The 18,194-nt window shown below is 40.5% G+C and overlaps 6 protein-coding genes across 7 annotated transcripts; 4 read left to right on the plus strand and 2 right to left on the minus strand.

The window, feature by feature from the left end:
- The first annotated feature begins 203 nt into the window (after positions 1-203).
- On the plus strand, positions 204-2,858 carry LOC6567080 (gamma-tubulin complex component 4 homolog). Its single transcript, XM_001993026.2, has 9 exons — positions 204-375; positions 432-585; positions 640-842; positions 903-985; positions 1,051-1,207; positions 1,271-1,759; positions 1,823-2,189; positions 2,260-2,542; positions 2,605-2,858. The coding sequence occupies exons 1-9, from the start codon at positions 307-309 to the stop codon at positions 2,750-2,752; spliced, it is 1,953 nt and encodes a 650-aa protein (XP_001993062.1). The 5' UTR covers positions 204-306; the 3' UTR covers positions 2,753-2,858.
- On the minus strand, positions 2,660-5,602 carry LOC6567081 (conserved oligomeric Golgi complex subunit 4). The gene is made up of 8 exons (XM_001993027.2): positions 5,464-5,602; positions 4,663-5,399; positions 4,283-4,598; positions 4,089-4,222; positions 3,431-4,034; positions 3,186-3,371; positions 2,887-3,113; positions 2,660-2,829 (listed from the first exon to the last, which is right to left on the minus strand). The coding sequence occupies exons 1-8, from the start codon at positions 5,557-5,559 to the stop codon at positions 2,787-2,789; spliced, it is 2,343 nt and encodes a 780-aa protein (XP_001993063.1). The 5' UTR covers positions 5,560-5,602; the 3' UTR covers positions 2,660-2,786.
- Positions 5,603-5,827: 225 nt separating this feature from the next.
- Positions 5,828-7,015, plus strand: LOC6567082 (probable protein arginine N-methyltransferase 6.1). The gene is made up of 2 exons (XM_001993028.2): positions 5,828-5,900; positions 5,965-7,015. Exons 1-2 carry the CDS (start codon positions 5,865-5,867, stop codon positions 6,955-6,957), a joined length of 1,029 nt encoding a protein of 342 aa, XP_001993064.1. The 5' UTR covers positions 5,828-5,864; the 3' UTR covers positions 6,958-7,015.
- On the minus strand, positions 6,935-12,634 carry LOC6567083 (nuclear pore complex protein Nup154). The gene is made up of 12 exons (XM_032739595.1): positions 12,341-12,634; positions 12,115-12,277; positions 11,532-12,049; positions 11,296-11,468; positions 10,304-11,229; positions 9,478-9,750; positions 9,265-9,417; positions 8,653-9,199; positions 8,047-8,593; positions 7,522-7,988; positions 7,332-7,454; positions 6,935-7,260 (listed from the first exon to the last, which is right to left on the minus strand). The coding sequence occupies exons 1-12, from the start codon at positions 12,437-12,439 to the stop codon at positions 7,128-7,130; spliced, it is 4,122 nt and encodes a 1,373-aa protein (XP_032595486.1). The 5' UTR covers positions 12,440-12,634; the 3' UTR covers positions 6,935-7,127.
- A 504-nt stretch (positions 12,635-13,138) lies between these two features.
- LOC6566409 (cysteine-rich with EGF-like domain protein 2) lies at positions 13,139-14,936 on the plus strand. 2 transcript variants are annotated; one of them, XM_001993030.3, is made up of 3 exons: positions 13,139-13,674; positions 13,792-14,214; positions 14,309-14,936. In XM_001993030.3, exons 1-3 carry the CDS (start codon positions 13,215-13,217, stop codon positions 14,548-14,550), a joined length of 1,125 nt encoding a protein of 374 aa, XP_001993066.2. In that variant the 5' UTR covers positions 13,139-13,214; the 3' UTR covers positions 14,551-14,936. The 2 variants fall into 2 exon arrangements, with proteins under 2 accessions (XP_001993066.2, XP_032595487.1); XM_032739596.1 differs by having other exon boundaries at positions 13,145-13,674; positions 14,694-14,936.
- Positions 14,937-15,567: 631 nt separating this feature from the next.
- Positions 15,568-18,020, plus strand: LOC6566410 (transmembrane protein 53). Its single transcript, XM_001993031.2, has 3 exons — positions 15,568-16,331; positions 16,855-17,215; positions 17,283-18,020. The coding sequence occupies exons 1-3, from the start codon at positions 15,949-15,951 to the stop codon at positions 17,688-17,690; spliced, it is 1,152 nt and encodes a 383-aa protein (XP_001993067.1). The 5' UTR covers positions 15,568-15,948; the 3' UTR covers positions 17,691-18,020.
- Positions 18,021-18,194: the final 174 nt, after the last annotated feature.

Here is an 18,194-nt window from a genome sequence, read left to right on the forward strand (position 1 = left end):
TAAATATGTCTATTTATTTTTATATCTTTTATTTGTACTATAATTACTACTATTTATATGACTTCAAACTTACGCGCCTAACGACTATAAAATTTAAATACTCACAGCTGATGCATTTATCGTGTCGACTATTCGATAAGCACCGAAGTGTGACCGTGCTTATTATCGAAATACTGGCATACATGCCTACATACGTAATTGGCATTCACATAAAACCAAGCAAACAAAACACAAACAAAATATCAGCGCCTCTTTTTTGCATTAAATTTCTATCTTAATTTCTTCAATTTATACAACTAGTATACAATGTTACACGATGTTTTATTGTCCTGCTTGAGCTTGAGCTGCAAAGGAATCGGTATTAAAGATTTCCTGGTGAGTATGACATGAATACACACACATATGCCAACTTATACGAATAATATTTACAGTCCTCGAAAGTAGTCGACGTATTTCTTCATCCTTGTGAGCGTAAGATTTTTACGGACATCTTAAACATCTTGAATTACCTGAATGAAATTGTGCGCTTTGCCAAATACTTTGGAGGCGTCAGCAATAATATTACTGACTTCGACGAAGCCGAAGGTAAATGTTTAATTTCAAATGTGTATTTTAAATGCTAATTGTGCTTGTTTCCAGAATTCGCCGCGGGTTTCTATTTGAGAAACTTTGCCAATGGTATTGAAAGTGCACTCGAAGATTATTACAATGAAATAACACTGCTTGAGGCGTTTATCATGAAAAACAAACCACACTCTCTAATACACATTTACAATGTGTTGGAAAAACAATTGCCCTGCATACTCTTTCTACGCAAACTTATTAATGATGCCAAGATACAGGTTGCGTCTAGTAGTTTTTTCATTAAGGAATAAATAATTTTCTGCAATTATCTTCAATAGAAACTCAACGGCTGCAAACTACTACAAAGTCTATATCAAAACTATGATAACGGCGATTATAGAATAGAACAAATACTTCTCAAGTAATTTCATAATTTTAACACGACAAATGTTCATAAGAATTATTTACATAATTATAATTTTGTAGAGTTTCCAAACCCGTAAAACTGGCATTCTTTTCGCACTTGAGTCACTGGATGTTGTTTGGTGTTGTTGATGATGAATACGCCGAGTTCTTTATAACATACCGATCGACGAATGAGAATGCCGTCAACAACTCATCGCTGACCAGCAGCACTCACTTGGTAAATTGCTAATAATCAACAAAAAAATTTTAAAATATATAATATCTCTTTTCCATTGCACAGACTTCAGTGAGTGAGGAGGAGATATGGCAGTATGAGATCAATTTAAATCAATTGCCATCATTTGTGTCATCTGTTTTAGCCGAAAAAGTTTTATTTGTGGGTCAAACGGCACTCATTTTTAAGATGGACCGCAGCAAGCAACAGAATTACAAGTGGAGCATTAAATCCCAAAGTTCATACTGCGATGCTATCAGTGAGCTGTGGGATGGCAAGGAAGCGGTGTTTTGTAAAATGATTGAAGATCTGCATCAAGAAGATATGATCGATGTCTTTCAATTGGAAAATGTAATTAACCAAATCAAGAAACACGTTAGCCAACGTCTCTCTGCAATAGCAAACGTTGAAGATGATTTAAACCGTCAAATGTGTTTGATAAAGGACTTTTATCTGTTGGGACGTGGTGAATTTTACATGGAGTTCTATCGTCAGTTGACCGAAAACTCGGAAAGCCATTTGGAGTCAACGGCCAATTATACCAGATCTTTTGAGGTAGCCACAATATTTGTATTTGCTACTAGTTCCACATTTATTTTAAACATATTTGTTTTACAGATTGCATCGAATGTGATGGGAATTTCTGATGATTTGGAAAACTTTTCCCTAAGTGTGATAAAAACTAGCATCGATTTAGATGAGACCTGCGAATTTGAGAATTTTCAGAATCTTCATCTCAAATACATATACAAGTGGCCATTGAATCTCTTATTTTCACCAACAACTGTGGAACGATATAACACAGTGTTTCGGTTTCTATTGATTGTTCGGAAATTGCAATACGACTTGGAGCTCGTTTGGGCCAACCACAAATGGGCTGGGAAAACACCAAATCCAGTGAACGCTAAGATAATGCATTTTCGTAATCATTTAATGTTCTTTTTGAACAACTTGCAGTATTACATACAAGTCGATGTTCTCGAATGTAAGCTCATTGAAGATGTTATTATTATTACTCGGTATTAATTTGACTATGTCTCATTATCATATTTTAGGCCAGTTCAGTATACTCATGAATGTTATCAAAAGTAAAGCCGATTTTGAAGAAATTCAAAGGGCTCATTCCGTTTTTCTGGCCAATGTGCTTTCCCAATGTTTTCTGTTGACGGATGCAACCGACAAGAAACTGAATACTACGCAATCAACATGCAATTCACAATATCCCGTTTACGGAACATTTCTGGAAATCTTTAATGTATGCGAGAAATTTTGTCTCTTGCATTCCGGACAAAATCTGCCTGATGGGGCTTTAAAGGAATGCGATAGACTCGAGGAACGGTGAGCTGATGCGCAGTATATTAATATGTTTATATTTATTGTATTTATAAATATCTTTATAGATTTAACGTTTCCATTTTGGGTTTAATCAAATTATTGAACAACTTAAGGAGTGCATCAAGTTTTGGACCGCTGTCGCAGCTTTTATTAAGATTGGATTATAATCGTTGGTTTAGTGCCGAGAAAAAGAAAGCCAACGAATCATCATAATTTTCAGGACATAGCACATAATAACGTTTGTAGCTTAAAGCTGTAAACGTTTAATGTCCTCCATGCGGAAATCGATTCTAGAGAAATAAAAGATTTTAAGTGTGAAGCAAGCCAGTATTCGATCATAATAATACCTTAATGTGAAAATGGTTCGCACTTCGTTGGGTGTCAGCCGCCAAGATGGCATTTCGGTATTATTCTCGGGATTCCAATACTCGGATAATTCCGAAACTTTATCCAAATTTAAAAGCGTAGCAATTTGCGAAAGACGAGTCATCTTATCACGGACAGACCACGATGTGGCTCCCGTGAGATAAGTGCCAAGGGCACGCACTTCCTGATCCAGAACCAGACCGCCAAGCTGTAAATTGACGCGAGTAAAATGATAACATATTCATATATAACATAGAAAATATACGTTGCTGTTTTTTACCCGATTAAATGTGCTCTTTTTAATCGCACGCTCCAAGCGATTGGTCACTTCTGTAGCCAAAATGCTGACAAGCGCATCATAATTGCGGGGACTTAAAGCATTTTTGAAGGAATTCAAAAGCCCATCCAATTGCACAATGAAATACTGAACAAATGTCTCTCCAGCTTCGTAAGTGGACAGTTCTTCCTAAATGATTAAATAAATTTAGCAAATCACACAATGTATAATCAAAGGCAGGCATTAACCTCTGTTAAGTGGTGACTATAGTTGAGGAATTCATCAACCCAGGGATTCAGGCGTGGCCTAATCGCACTGGACCTTAGTTGCTGTATGCCAAAGTCAACGGTTGCCTTCAGCGCATCGAGAACCGTTTTCAGCTCAGTCAGGCAGCCATCCAGCAGATGTCGCTCAACCGGGCTAATGCTGGGAAAAGTGCCGGCGATCTCTTGCTCCATGGTCTGCCACAGGGTTTCAATATATTCCGTGGACATATCGGCATTATTCAACTGCACTATGAAATTGGTGCGAACGCGATCCGCATCACTCGAATGTAATTTGCCCTGCTGCAGGCTCGTCTGTATGGCGTTGTAGGCCTGCGCCAAATCAATATAACCTGATGGATACCCACTTTTTAGTGGTGCCTTGAGTGCAGTCACAAAATCACCATCCAGGCATGAGGCTACATTGTTGATTACTGCACAGGTACCATTAATTGATTGTGTTGTCAGGGAACGTCTGATCGATTTGCGCAATATGAAGAAAACATCATCGACCATTGACGAGCATTGCTGCCCAGCCTCATAAGTGTCGAGTCCAATGGCTTTCATTACGCTCTCCTCCATGAAATATCTAAGGGAACATGAGTGATTAAAATTACATATATATATAAATAAATCCACATACCTTTCAAATAATAAATATGTGCTTAGAATTTCCTGCATTTGACGACTCAAGTCGCACTGCTTCACAACCCGCTCATAATCACTTTGTATATTCTTTTGGGCATCCTTGTCTTGCAGATAAGTCTCGGCATTAGTCTGTAAAAATCAGTGTTTTAATTAACTACTTATTGGTGATATAACTCACAACTAATTAACCTGCAATCGGCGGCGCATAAATCGAAAGTACAACTCGATTCTCGAGTGCATGACCGTAATTTCGGCAATTATGGCATCAATATCCTTCGGATTCAGTTTGTCAATAGAGCCGCCAGACGGTTTTCGATAATGTCCCAATGTTGACTGAATGCTGTTGTTGGCGCCACCAGCTCCACCGGACCGCTGAGCGCTGTCGTTCACCTGCTTGATGCGATACTGAATTTGGCGATGCTTGTTGAACTCAAGCAGCAGATTTTTAACTTCCAGATCGCATTCCCTTTGCAATATGGTTACCATATCTAGCAATGATGTGCACCTATAATATGGGTAATATTAATGAACTATTCGAGTTTTAGCTAATAAGAAACCGTTGCGCTTACTCTTGACCATAAAATGCTTCAATAATAGGCTGATTTACTTCAACGACCCGTGCAAAGTTTTCCAATATCGCAGTGAGGCGATCTGCAAAGGCCAAATGCATTCGTCGCTCGGCTTTGGCAATGTCCTGCGTGTTGCGCAGCTCCTTTTGCGCCTTCGCTGACAGCTTCTGGCAAATGTAGCCACAGAATTTCTCAATGCCGATGCGATGGCAGCCAACCAATGGGAATATTTTGAAAAATCGCTCAACCGAAGCCAAATCATCGTGCTGGACAGCCTCATCGAATCGTTTTGAGATCAGCTCTCGCATCTTTTCGGTGGCATCTTCCAGGGTGCGTACAGCATCGCTGACCGACGTGATCGAGCCTTGGACATCATCTGCGGTGCGCTGCAATAGCTGCTGATCCATTGCAAGAAAGCGAGCGATATGGCCCGCCCCCTTCTCGTAATCCTCCTCATTGATGGCCTTGACAACGCCCTGACTGCACAGCTGCAGATCGATGAGATCGTGGACACGCTGCTGACACTCGGAGGCACGACATCGAGCCAAATCCAATCTTCGCACTTTTGCGCTTACGGATTCGGCCAGTTGAGCGGTGTTCACAATTTGCAAATTTAACTTATTTGAATCATTCTCCACGGTTAGCAATGTGGCCATCGCTCGACCGATGCCACTTAATTTTGCCTCAACTTGGCATTGCTTGGACAATACGGCTTCAAGTCTGGCATTAACTTCAGCCTAAAATTGAATAGATATTTAGCAATGAAATAATATTTAACTGGAGCAATTGAGAAATACCCACTTCCTTTGCTGCAATGCGTTTGAGACCCTCATCAACTTTTTCGGTTGTGCTTATATCCCAGCTGCTGATCAATTCGCTTAGATGCAATGTATTCATGTTATTTTTTATACACTTATAAATTAATCAACGTTGATTTGCTTCAAACATAAATTTGTTTGTTATGGAATTTACGTGGCTGACTGATGAACTGATGATTAGTTCGATATCATTTTTCGATATATAATCAAAAACTTTACATGTTGTTTATCTGTTAACAGCCAACATTTACAGTCTTCGCTTGTTGCTTGCTTGCGATTATGTTAAATAGCAGTGCTGTTCGGCATGCAATTTAACCTATAAATCTCCAATATTTGTGTTGTTTTTATAAATTTTGAGCTTTATTTAAGTCAATATCAGTCACTATGGATACTTATTTTACGGAATATGAAAATTTAGAGGTATATATTTGATTTAAATAAATATTATAAATATTTATAAATAACTTGTGTTATATTCTGGCAGGTGCACGAGCTCATGCTGAAAGATCGACCACGACAAGAAGCATATTGTAATGCGATTCTCAAGAATAAGGATCTATTTAAGGATAAAGTTGTGCTAGATGTGGGCGCTGGTACGGGTATACTTTCGGCGTTCTGTGCCAAAGCCGGTGCTCGACTGGTTTACGCTGTGGAAGCCTCCAATCTAGCCACGAAGGTAGCCCTCGATCTATTCGATGAAAATAATCTCACAGGGATCGTTAAGGTGATACATTCCAAGATCGAGGAATTCGCGTTGCCGGCCAATGCTGAGAAAGTTGATATTATTGTCTCGGAATGGATGGGCTTCTATCTGCTGCACGAGGGTATGCTGGATTCGGTGCTCTTTGCCAGAGATCATTTCCTAAAGCCCGATGGACTAATCTTTCCCAGTGAGTGCACCATTTATGTGGCACCCTGCTCTGTGCCAGCACTTTTCGATTACTGGCAAAATATTGACGGGGTGAGCATGGAACGTTTCGCTAGCAAACTGCGCTTACAAAAATCCACACGACCGGAGATAACCTATTTGAAACCGGCGGATTTGCTGCACGAAGGCATCGTGTTTCATTGGATGAGTTTGCTGGATGTCGATGCCAAAGAACTGGACGAGATAAGCTTCAAGGAAGTCGTGTCCACACAAGTGGCGGGAAAGCATCAGGGATTCTGTATATGGTTTGATGTACGCTTCCCGTGTGAGGAGGAACCAGTTACGCTCAGCACATCACCACTGGCACCCAAAACCCATTGGAAGCAGTGCGTCGTCGTACTACCCAAGGAAAATTGTGAAGTTCTCGAAGAGAATTCACCGGTGGCCTTTCAAATTTTAATGAAACGCAGCGCAAGCGGTGCAAGAAAATACAATTTGGAGGTTGAACTGCTCGATCCTAATGTCGAGGAGCATCCGGTGCCCTGCTCCTGCCACATGACCAAATGTATACTAACCAAGGCGCATCTAATCTCGATGGACACATCATAATTTATTTGTCGCCTGTTGCTCAGTTTGTAAGACATTAACAAATATTTCAATAAGTCAACACGTACACCATTTTTACATCTCAGTCAAACTTAACAGCTATAAAAGTGTTGTGTGCTCCAAATAGAATAGAACAAATAGTTGCGATAAATGTATATATATATATATCTATATTAACCTAAAAGCCGTTGCAAACGGCACTGAAGCTCCTTTAGGGAGTGCTGTAGGCGATTCGTGTCTGGTTTCTGATAGCAAATATTCAAACATGCCGCAACAATGTCCTGTGCCTTGCCCAGTATTCGTCGCCTGATTAGAGTAGATAAATGTATTTTATAAAATTGCTGTGGCAAGGGAATTGTTGTAGAACTTGGACTTACTTGGACCGATACCAAATAGCCGGAGCATTATCAGCCAGAAGTGTGACGACCCGTATAGCCGACTGTATCAAGTGCCACTCGTTGCCCTCGTTTGCCCAAATGCGCTCGTTCATTGAGATCATTCTAAACAGACAGTAACCGGAGCATTAAATGGTGAAACGATATACAGCAATCAATAACAAGCACACACCTTGAGTAGTATTCCAGGAGCAGCTCAATGTCCAGTTTCATTTCGAACAGCTTCTCGGGCACTGTTCCTTCTGGTAAATGCAATTGACATGCTTTTATCTCCAGCTCTCGGATGAGAAACGAAAATGGAAAGCACGGACCCGATTCGCCAAATTCTCGCACCAAAAGCTCAATTTTTGAAAAAAGCCTTATGCTGCGCTCCTGGGCCGAACCGGGCCCATCCACAGCATTATTGATGATATTACCCCAAACGGACTCGATCAACAACGGATCGTTGTGATTGGAACAATTGAGTATCGACAGCTGGCATTCCCACAGCTCGAACGGATCCGCAAAGTTCTGATACAACTGTGTAATATCATATAGCGCATAATTCAATTCCTTAATGGTCTGTCTCGTTTCCGGATTTGTATTTGCCAGGATGCACATTGCCTCCAGCACTGATTTCTGTACTCGTGCTATTTCCAACTGCAAGAAGACATAATGAATAAAAATGTCTGCATATGTCAATAGGGATGACACCCACCTTATCCTCTAGCTCCTTTAGGAATATACCATTGGTAATGGACGATCCGACCTTCTCATTACGCATGCACATAATGGCACGCACCAAATAGTCGATGCGCACATCCAGCGATATATTCTCGCTGCGTGTCATTGCCAAATTGTCGAGAATCTGGGCAGCCTGATGATGATGACCGTTCTTCTCGTAATACTTCCAAAGTAAATCAATCAATTTGACATTCTCCGGATTCCGGCTAACACTGCGCCGCAAAAACTCGCCCAACGATGGCTCAAATATATCTAACAATTCGGTTTTCATGTTATGCGACAGCAGCCACTCGTAGATGGTCACATGGATAAGTGGATCCTTCAGCCGCAGCGCTTGGCTTGTTATCTTCTTAATGATCTGTTTCGATCGGTTCTCCATATCGTGATTATCCTGGACATCAGCAGCAGCAGCATCGTTATTCATGTAGAATGAACGATTCTGAGTCTGTTCGGGATTGCTGCTGCGAACGACGTGGTAGACATAGTCGAGCATTAGTTGCACCTCCTTGTAGTAGTTCATGCTGTCAGTGAGTAAATATAAATGAAATAGAAATTATATTTGTTGAATTACCATAATTACCGTGTGACAAAGCAAGTGTATCCCTCGCGATCTTCGGCCGGCTCATTGTTGTTGTAATAATGTATGCCAATTTCCTCTTGATCCATTTTCGAGGCACACGTTGCAGATAGCTCAACGACACCCTCGTAAAACTCCACAGAAATGAACTGCTGACAAATACTATGCAGTGGCAGATGGGGTGCTGCATTTAGACACATTTGCAGGGTTGTGCTGAGTTTTTGTTGCTTTTCGATGGCTGATTTACAATTCTTGACGCTCATCAGTATTTCGGTGGCCTTGTAGGTCACTTCATCCTCGTGTCTATATAGATTGGGGCACAATTCACGTAAGCTATCCGACACCTCGGTCACCTCCGCCTTATCCTTGAGATACAGGTTAATCAGTGCAATGATGAGAAAAGCACACACCTCCGAGCGCGTTATAAGCAGATCTCGAAATGTGCAGCAGCGCAGCATTTTCTGATGCTCAACGGACAACTGCTGGCCGAGCACAGGAAACTGATGATTAATGAGGATACTCCACAGCGACATCACCTCACAGGCATGTTCTTTACAACAAAAAAGAAAAGAACTAATATAAACCAAGTTAAAAGTGACAAGCATCTACACTTACTAATAAACTGATTCAGTGCAGATAGCGAACGCTTCTCCTCGATTTGTGCCTGTTCCGTCAGATTGCGCTGTTCGTTTTGTGTCATTTGAGTGTTGTTCATAAACACAGCAGTCGATCTGCCCAAATGACCATCATACGGCATACGTCCTGTAGCTATCAGAGCAAGTAAATGTTAAATAAGCGAAATGATGGAAATGCATTTAATGCTCTTACCCGACAGATCGTGCACCGAATTCTTGTCCAGAAAGGAGCGCAAGGAGCGCAGCTCTGCCAAAAGCATGGTGCAATCGCTATATGTGAGCTTGGAGCACATTTTCTCATCGACACAGTGCGATTGCCAAATGGAGCGCAGCATGCGGGAGACATACATATACAGGCCATCATGTTTGGCTGAATATATAATTGGGATATTTTCATTACTCTGCAATGAGGAGTGTTGTGGTTGTTGCTGGTGTTGTTGTTGGTGTTGTTTTTGTGATTGTGCAACTGAAATTGTAATTAGAGTTGGTAAGTTTCAATTCATTGTCAAAATCAAAAGCCAGAGAAATGAATTTGACATAATAATGCGTCAAAACACTAAGCAATGAACACATAGAGGTATAAAAATCGATTAAAAACTGACTGAATGGAAAATAAATGATCGTTTGGATGCATTCTCTCTTAGATGTCTCGACATGCCGAATTCATTGTCCATTCATACAAAGTTAGCTGTCAGCGAGCATTTGGCTTGTCGAGACAATGATACCCCGTTTTAGATTTGCACTATACAATGTCATTAGAAATCAGATTTGAATAATAATTTAAATGTTAGCTTAACAAATTTCCAAGTCGATTTCTTCCCATTAATTCTTAAAATATGTGTTATTAACAAGTTAAATAGTCTAAAGTCACAAAACTGCTCAAAAGTTACGCTACTCTACTGTGCAAAGGGACATAGGCTCACAGCTTTTTATGCAGGCAGGTTTTAGTTTATTGATTACTTAGTAAAAGAAGGCATGCATGGAGAGGCAAGAATAGAAGTAGGGGAATACAAACTTACTTGGACTTATTTGCTGATTGTATGGTGAACTCATCGATCCCATATTGGCTGTATTCGGCATGGGTGTGGACATGTACATGGGCGGCAATGAGGCCACGGTTGTGTTGTGCAGGTTACGATTGCTGGCATTCATAAAATGTTGATAACACGGCTCGCCGCCGTACAACATGAATGCTTGGGTGGCCCACAAGGCAATTTCGCTGCCACGAAACTCATCCGAGGTGGCCAAGAGCAGGGCAGTGACACAAGCCTCGCGCTCCGTTTGTGTTTGAAAGAACATTTTTACGGCCGCATGATGGGGACCCTTGCACGCCAGCAGCACCTGCTGCAGTATTTGGGCCGACTTGAACAGCTCGACAATATGCGTTCCCTGATTCGTGAGCAGCACAATTTTTCGCGGAGTGCGTGCATTGTATAGCATTGATGTGGTCTTTGGCACGATGGGATCATTCACTTCCGCCATGCTCCAAACGATGCCATCGAGACCCTCCAAGGCCGTCGATTCGACGAGGTATGTACAGTTTGTAAACGGCGCCGAGCTAATTGACCAGAGTAAATCCTGTTCCTGTTGCTGTGTGGTGACCATAAGCATGGTGCTATCATTGTGGTAGGCAGAATGCACCTGCTTCGGTTTATTGGTAGTTGCATTTGGCGTATAACCAGGCGGCAGTCTGACATGCAGCAGAAAGATACCTCTTGATGTTTCCGCAGGCGTTTGCATCATTGGCAGCGCCGCATTTGGCTGACTAACGCCAAAGTTGTCTGGCATACAATTTAGCTGCTGCTGCTGCACATTTAATCTCGCCGTAGAGAAATAAAGGCGCACGCCGCACTGCGTCACGGCGACAAGGTGTAAGAAGTGGGAATCGTCCGTTTTCAGTGGACATATGGCTTTCACGCTCTTGAAAATGGACGGATCCACGGTCCTACAATAAAAACACAAAACAAAATTAAAGCTAAAAGATCTAAAAGTAATCTGATCGCATACTTACTTGATCAGGCTGATTGCTTGAGCGGCAATATCATTTTGTGTAATCTTGCCCAGCCTTCGCACATCTGAGGGGTTGGCGCCAATGTACCAGGCTTCGATCGAACTCTTCTCGGTCAGCACATAAAGCAGTTTCCGGCTATTGTCAATAACAATTTTCGCAATGGGATCCACTTCCTATTGGGAAAAAGAACATTGGCATTGAATTTATTTTTTTTTTTAAATTTATGAGCCACTTACTGAAAATACTTTCAAAAAACTTGGCACTATATAGGAAGCGAGTCCTTGCGAATGGTTGATCTTTTTACATCGCTTGCCAAACCAGCTCGACTCCGAATGATAATCGAACTCGTATAGACAACCATCGCGACCGCCCAAGAAAATGCGTCCATCGTCGCTGCCCTGAATGACATGAATGGGGCCATTATCTGTGCCAAGTACGAATAGAGGCTTCCTCATCAGCTGTATTCCATTGGCACTCGATGATAGATCTCTGGGATCATTCTGATCGCCAAATGTTACGCCCAAAACGATCACTTCAATGGGTGTGGACAGAAATAGCAGATGCTTGACGGCATCGACTAAGACGCCTGGTCTTGGTTTGACCAGGCCAACGCTTACAATTACGTGGCTCAAGCCATCGTAGTAGGCAACGTCTCGGGCATGCTCATATGTCCATATGTATAGATCGGAATCAACTGCCAGCCAGGCACGGCCTATTTCTGGAAACAGACCCATTGTGCAATGGCATTTAATATCTGCCAAAGTTGACAAATACTTGAATATTATTGTATCTACGTGTGTGATAGGTTAATTTACTTACGCTCAAAGTGCTCAAGGACCTCATTGGGTATTCCGGATCTTGTGAGCGTTCGCAGCTGTTGTAGGTTATGTGTGTCACAGGAGGTCAGTTGTGCCAGCGACAGGTAATCGTAATCATTGAGGCCGCTCATTGTTGCCCTCCCATGCTGACTGATGCCGGTTAACTACAAAAGTGCCATTAGTTTGTGATACACGAAAGAAAACGCCCTTTACCGGTGTCAATTTACCTCTAAAAGTTCCGGCTTGTGTCTGTCTCGAAAGTCGTGACTCTCGAGCATATTTCCCGCTGTCTGTAGAACGTCGGGTGGCGGCGCTGTGCTATTCATTTTGCTATGCTTTCCTTTATAAATAATCCAACTAATAATATATTTTTACAATCAATTTATTATTTGGGCCGCTTAGCCACACAAGAACTTGCAAACTTCTGCCGGTTATTGAGAGATTGGCCCACGCCATATAACTCCCGCCATTAATTTTCGTGTCTCTTTCCCCTGTTAACCTAACATATTATCGAAATGTTATTAACACTGAGTCCCAATTGGATCACTAATCGTTTTGAATTTTGTAAATTAAAAAGAAATGAGATTTAGCTTATCCTGTTTTTCTTTTTTTGTTATAATAAAATACCTGTTTACTTAAACGTTTCTAGAAAACAGATTATATCAAGTAGCAGCTGTTTTGTATCATTCGTTATTAACAGATTTCCAATGTTATCGAGTCACGTTTATCGGAAGGCCTGTTCAGTGTTTCCACAGCACTCGCATTTGCTTGTATCAACAGCTGATAGACAATTTTATCACTGATTAATTATTTACTGCTCTTATTTGTACCAGATGAATGATGAATTTATAACAGATAAAAAATAGTAGTTTTATAGTAGAATATTGCAGAGATCATTTTGCATTAAACTACATTATCCCCATGAATTGTTAGATTTTACACAAAATACTTGGGGTTTGAAACAAATAAGTACGCGCTGTTAATAACATTTCGCCAAATGTTAAGCTCTCTGGATTGCCCACAGCTGTATGTGTTTGCTGTAAGTGTTAGGCAAATCATCCCTAAACACCACGTAAACCCAAACGCACAAAACCAAATAATATGCATTTAAAAAAATTATGTTTGGTGCTGTCAATTGTAACAGTTGCAAATGCTGTTGATGATCCACAAAAGCAAAAGGATAAGTCTACAAAACTGCCACCCTGCAAAGCATGCACCGTACTCGTGGAATCATTCAATTTGGGACTTGAAAAAACAAAACGAGGCAAACATGCCGGCGGAGACGCCGCCTGGGAGCAAGAGAAAATGCGTGCGTACAAAAACAGTGAGGTGCGTTTCGTAGAAATCCAGGAGCAGCTGTGCACCGAAGTCAAACGTGGACAGGATCACTGCCACAGCTTGAGCAACGATCACGAGTCGCTGATTGAAGACTGGTTCACACACAAGCAGGACGACGAGCCCGATTTGCATGCCTGGCTGTGCATCCAGCAGCTCAACGTTTGCTGTCCCCCAAACACATATGGACCCACATGCCAAGCGTGCACGGACTGCAACAATAACGGTATGTAGTGGGAAAATAAATATATTTATTTTCTTTAAATTATCACATGTTTTTTTTAAATAATTTATTTTAGAAGTAGAATGATTTAATAATATATTAAATATTAAATTATTTAAGGCAAATGCAAGGGCAGTGGCACACGCAAGGGTAATGGCCAGTGTCTGTGCGATAGTGGCTACGCCGGCACTAATTGCAACGAGTGCGATGAGCACCATTATGAAACGTTTCGCGATGAGACAAAGCTGCTGTGCACATCCTGTCATGCCGCCTGTGGCGACGGTGGCTGCAACGGCGCTGGTCCGAAGAGTTGTCGCAAGTGCAAAGATGGCTGGCGCATGGACACGGAAAGTGGTTGTGTTGACATCAACGAGTGCTTGGATCAACAACGCACCTGCCGACCGCAACAGTTCTGCGTTAACAACGAAGGCTCCTTCACCTGCCTGGAGTGCGATCGTTCATGTGACGGCTGCGATGGCGATGGCCCGGATATGTGCAAGAAGTGCGCCGATGGCTACAAGCTACAGGATGGCAAATGTCAAGGTGAATATGAGATATACGCGACTAGTCAATAACTGCTGCTTAAACCACCCTTCAATTTCTTGCCCACTTGATTGATGAAACCGCCCATCAAAAGATCTGTCGTCGCAGCAACGCGATTCATATGTGAACATCACTCGATTGCTAACGTACTTTGGCATGTGCGTCGCCACCTGTGTCATTTTTCAGAGCTCCACGCACATTGCGTACATTGTTGGTGGAGCGGTGGCTATCTATATAGCCGCCTCAGAGTACTGGTTGAACTCAACGGCGCAGGTCGCCCAAAAGCCTGAAATTGACACAAAGCAGCTAGAGGATTTGATTATGAAGTCATTATAAGCAGCAATCAACATTTTGGACAGAGTGTTCATTTTATTCTGTGAATAATTCGTAAAAGACCATTTATCGGCAGTATTTTCATTGTTATTTTTGTGTTTAAAAAAAAAAAAATCTGAGCAATTTTCTATATATTTTGTTTGCAGTAGCGTTGAAAGCGGTCAGCGATTCAGATGCGATTCTTCAAGAGACGTCGACGCGTGAGGAATTCTAACGCACAATATGTAACCACTTAGTCAAATTTAGTTTAATTACATTACCAAATCATATTTCATATGTAATGAAATACCAAAATTGCCAAATTGAAAAACAAAAATAATTGAAATTTTTAACGGATTTGATTAGCGCATTTATCATCAACAAAAAATAAATTAGCTATTCATCGAAAATGTGTTTCTTTCCTAAAAATATGAGTTTTTGGATTACATTTATTGTTGGTCAAATCATCTGACTTTAAAATATTTTAAATGGTTGAAAATGTTTTATATTTTTAATCGAGATAAAATATATATTTTGAATTCTTAGCAGAAAATGCTATTCAGGAATCAGGAAAATAAAACTTTTCGGCCGCAACTCAAATTATACATTTGAATTACGATATTTCAAGAAAAATTGAACATCGATAAATCAAGTCTGTAGTATACTTTTTAGGTGTTGATATCGATATATCGTACAATACAATTACAGCTGTAAAATTAAAAGCGCAAATTTTAAAACATTTTAAAATTAATATAATGGAAAAGTTTACTTAGATTTGTATGCATAGTTTCCTATTTAAAAAGATGCTGCATTCTCTAAAATAACCATACAACCAAATAAAAATGCTCTTGCAGAAAATAAAAAAAATAGTTTGCTTATGCCTGAAATATTAGTTGTTTTCACGATCAAAAGTAATCGGTCGCCACTAACGTGTTTCCTGGCAGAGCATTGCGCATGTCCAACTCAAAAGCACATTACCATAATCAACAGCAGCGCGCTGGAACTTTGATGTCGCCGCATTGGAATGCGGCATGTTACTGCAGCAGGAAGCAGCAGTGAACAGCAGTGGCAAAAGCGTTTTTTTTGGGTCCAGAAGGTCAAGCTGTTTAGCCGAAAAATCAATGAGTTGGTAAAAAAGAAGCAAAAAAAAAGTATCCTGCGACAGCATTAGCAAAAGCGATGAAATTTTGTAATTAACAAAAGTTTGCATATTTCCGCCTGCAAAATCAATATTCAGTCAACGTTTTTGGACGGCAGCTGGCCAACACAGGTCACAGGTCATATATATCCTGCTAAGCAGTAGGCTTTTGCGTAACCAAGCAAAATAGTCGTAAACTACGCGTAGAGTGTAAGAATAGCACAAAAATTACCAAGTAACCGAAAAGTAAGTTTCAGAAACCCAAAAAAATTGTCAATGCTAAAATGTCGTCGTCGCCATCGTCGTCATCACAACACTCATATGGCCTGACAGCGAATAATATTCCTAGCGAATATCAGCCCTTTGGCGGATCAGCCGGCATTGTGGCCAGCGGCAGCAGCGGCGGTCAGCAGCAAGAGCAGCAATCTAGCAAATCGAGGCGCCACCAGCAACAGCAGCAGCAGCAGCAGAAGAAACAGCATCAGCAGGAAACCGAAGATGCTCTCGAATATTTCATCAAGTTTCCAAAGCCGACAGCTGACAACGATTTTGTGCTAATCAGTGGCAACGAGGAACATAATAATGTCCCGATTGTAATGCTACTGGGCTGGGCGGGCTGCCAGGATCGCTACCTGATGAAGTATTCCAATATCTACGAGGAGAGAGGGTGAGTAAATTAAATAATCACATTCGATTATTATAATATTTCAACCTTAAGCTAATTATTAATTATTTTTTTAAGTTATATTTTTACATAAAAAGCGTGGAAATTAAAAATTACAATAAATATACATTCTCTATTTTTAATTGTATCTTTTATTTTTTTGCACAATAAAATTTGTAGATTCATTCACAAAATCAGAAAATTGTTCAAAAACTGTTCCATTCTACCTCTTTCAAGTTATAAAAAAAAATATGATAAGAATAGTATCGTTTTTTGGCCAAAGTATTTTAAAAAATTCAATTACAAATTTATGCAATTTAATTATTACATTATTTAATTAATTACATTCCTTTTTTTCAAAAATTTATATTTCTCAACAATTTAAAAATTAAAAAGGCGTTACTTTCTAGATTCAAACAATTTGGAGAATCAAAAATTATAACTTAAAACCGCATAAAATTAATAAGTACACTTCAATTTTGTTGTAATTTTAGATTGAAATACTAATTTAATTTGTTGCTTACAGCCTGATAACTGTTCGGTATACGGCGCCAGTGGATACGCTTTTCTGGAAGCGCAGTGAAATGATACCCATTGGCGAGAAGATACTGAAGCTGATTCAGGACATGAACTTTGATGCGCATCCGTTGATCTTTCACATATTCTCCAATGGCGGCGCCTATCTCTATCAGCACATCAATCTGGCGGTGAGGAAGCATAAATCCCCATTGCAGGTGCGAGGCGTTATTTTTGACTCGGCGCCTGGCGAGCGTCGGATGCTTGGCTTATATCGTGCCATAACCGCCATTTATGGTAAAGAGAAGCGCTGCAATTGCATAACAGCATTTGCCATAACCCTGACCCTGAGCATTATGTGGTTTGTGGAGGTGAGTTGCTTAACTGAATGTAAATGTAAATTGCGCTTACTTAATTTTTTTTGTGCTACTTGTGCAGGAAACATTTGTGGCCTTTAAAAATTTGTTTGTCAAGTCAACGCCATTGCATGCAAGTCCATTTTGTGAGCTAAAGAATGAGACGAACAAATATCCGCAGCTATTTCTCTACTCCAAAGGCGATGTGGTTATACCCTATAGAGATGTGGAGAAGTTTATACGATTGCGACGCGATCAGGGCATCGATGTGTCGTCGGTTTGTTTTGAAGATGCGGAGCATGTCAAAATCTATACCAAATATCCTGTACAATATGTGCAGTGCGTGTGTAGTTTTATCAGGAACTGTATGACAGTTCCTGCCTATCAGCTGGCCGATGGCGATGTTATCGATTCCGATTCCAAAGAGCAGCGGCAACAACAACAACAGCAGGAACAGAATCAGCAAGGAGCCAATTTCAAATATGATTAGATTTTAGTTTTGAGCTAACAGCGCTCTCGCTAGGAAAGGATAACGCATCAAACGTATGTGATAGGCAGCACAACTAAACTAAAATATAACTACAAACACAAAGAAAAAACTAACTATTTGCAACATAATATTCGAAGAAAACTTAAGAAATTATAAAAGTAATTATTGAACATAAAATTTATTGCAAGCGATCGCATGGCGTCCGCTGCCGCTTTAATGTAGAAACGAATTTAAGAGTTACTCAATCTAAATGTGCATTCTTATATTTTTCTCCCTTTCCCTTGCAAAAATGCACAGAGCGCAAATAAAATAAAAAAGTATCAAAATAAATTATAACGAACGGAGTGTAAATTTCAAATGTAATTTGAAACTGGCGGACAGCTGACTGTTATGTTATGCTATGATTAACCAGGGTCGTGTGTAACTATCGAAATTGTTGTGGCGCAATCGCTTATATTCGATAGCTTTTTGGACAGACGCCATCTTGGAATGTGCGAAGAAGAA

Source organism: Drosophila grimshawi, unplaced genomic scaffold, assembly GCF_018153295.1.
Source record: "Drosophila grimshawi isolate 15287-2541.00 unplaced genomic scaffold, ASM1815329v1 contig_1377, whole genome shotgun sequence".
Taxonomy (NCBI): Eukaryota; Metazoa; Arthropoda; class Insecta; order Diptera; family Drosophilidae; genus Drosophila; species Drosophila grimshawi.

What these genes read in the sequence shown, in the direction of transcription:
- LOC6566410 (XM_001993031.2), top strand. Translation starts at nt 15,949, where the DNA reads ATGTCGTCGTCGCCATCGTCGTCATCACAACACTCATATGGCCTGACA. An exon ending in AATATCTACGAGGAGAGAGG is followed by an intron (nt 16,332 to 16,854) that starts GTGAGTAAATTA and finishes TGTTGCTTACAG; the next exon opens with CCTGATAACTGTTCGGTATA. An exon ending in GCATTATGTGGTTTGTGGAG is followed by an intron (nt 17,216 to 17,282) that starts GTGAGTTGCTTA and finishes CTACTTGTGCAG; the next exon opens with GAAACATTTGTGGCCTTTAA.
- LOC6567083 (XM_032739595.1), bottom strand. Translation starts at nt 12,439, where the DNA reads ATGAATAGCACAGCGCCGCCACCCGACGTTCTACAGACAGCGGGAAAT. An exon ending in ACAAGCCGGAACTTTTAGAG is followed by an intron (nt 12,278 to 12,340) that starts GTAAATTGACAC and finishes GCACTTTTGTAG; the next exon opens with TTAACCGGCATCAGTCAGCA. An exon ending in TTCGGTGCACGATCTGTCGG is followed by an intron (nt 9,418 to 9,477) that starts GTAAGAGCATTA and finishes TTGCTCTGATAG; the next exon opens with CTACAGGACGTATGCCGTAT.
- LOC6567081 (XM_001993027.2), bottom strand. Translation starts at nt 5,559, where the DNA reads ATGAATACATTGCATCTAAGCGAATTGATCAGCAGCTGGGATATAAGC. An exon ending in TTATGCGCCGCCGATTGCAG is followed by an intron (nt 4,223 to 4,282) that starts GTTAATTAGTTG and finishes TGATTTTTACAG; the next exon opens with ACTAATGCCGAGACTTATCT. An exon ending in ATAGTCACCACTTAACAGAG is followed by an intron (nt 3,372 to 3,430) that starts GTTAATGCCTGC and finishes TTAATCATTTAG; the next exon opens with GAAGAACTGTCCACTTACGA.
- LOC6566409 (XM_001993030.3), top strand. Translation starts at nt 13,215, where the DNA reads ATGCATTTAAAAAAATTATGTTTGGTGCTGTCAATTGTAACAGTTGCA. An exon ending in CACGGACTGCAACAATAACG is followed by an intron (nt 13,675 to 13,791) that starts GTATGTAGTGGG and finishes AAATTATTTAAG; the next exon opens with GCAAATGCAAGGGCAGTGGC. An exon ending in ACAGGATGGCAAATGTCAAG is followed by an intron (nt 14,215 to 14,308) that starts GTGAATATGAGA and finishes GCCCATCAAAAG; the next exon opens with ATCTGTCGTCGCAGCAACGC.
- LOC6567080 (XM_001993026.2), top strand. Translation starts at nt 307, where the DNA reads ATGTTACACGATGTTTTATTGTCCTGCTTGAGCTTGAGCTGCAAAGGA. An exon ending in TGACTTCGACGAAGCCGAAG is followed by an intron (nt 586 to 639) that starts GTAAATGTTTAA and finishes GCTTGTTTCCAG; the next exon opens with AATTCGCCGCGGGTTTCTAT. An exon ending in TGACCAGCAGCACTCACTTG is followed by an intron (nt 1,208 to 1,270) that starts GTAAATTGCTAA and finishes TCCATTGCACAG; the next exon opens with ACTTCAGTGAGTGAGGAGGA.
- LOC6567082 (XM_001993028.2), top strand. Translation starts at nt 5,865, where the DNA reads ATGGATACTTATTTTACGGAATATGAAAATTTAGAG. An exon ending in CGGAATATGAAAATTTAGAG is followed by an intron (nt 5,901 to 5,964) that starts GTATATATTTGA and finishes ATATTCTGGCAG; the next exon opens with GTGCACGAGCTCATGCTGAA.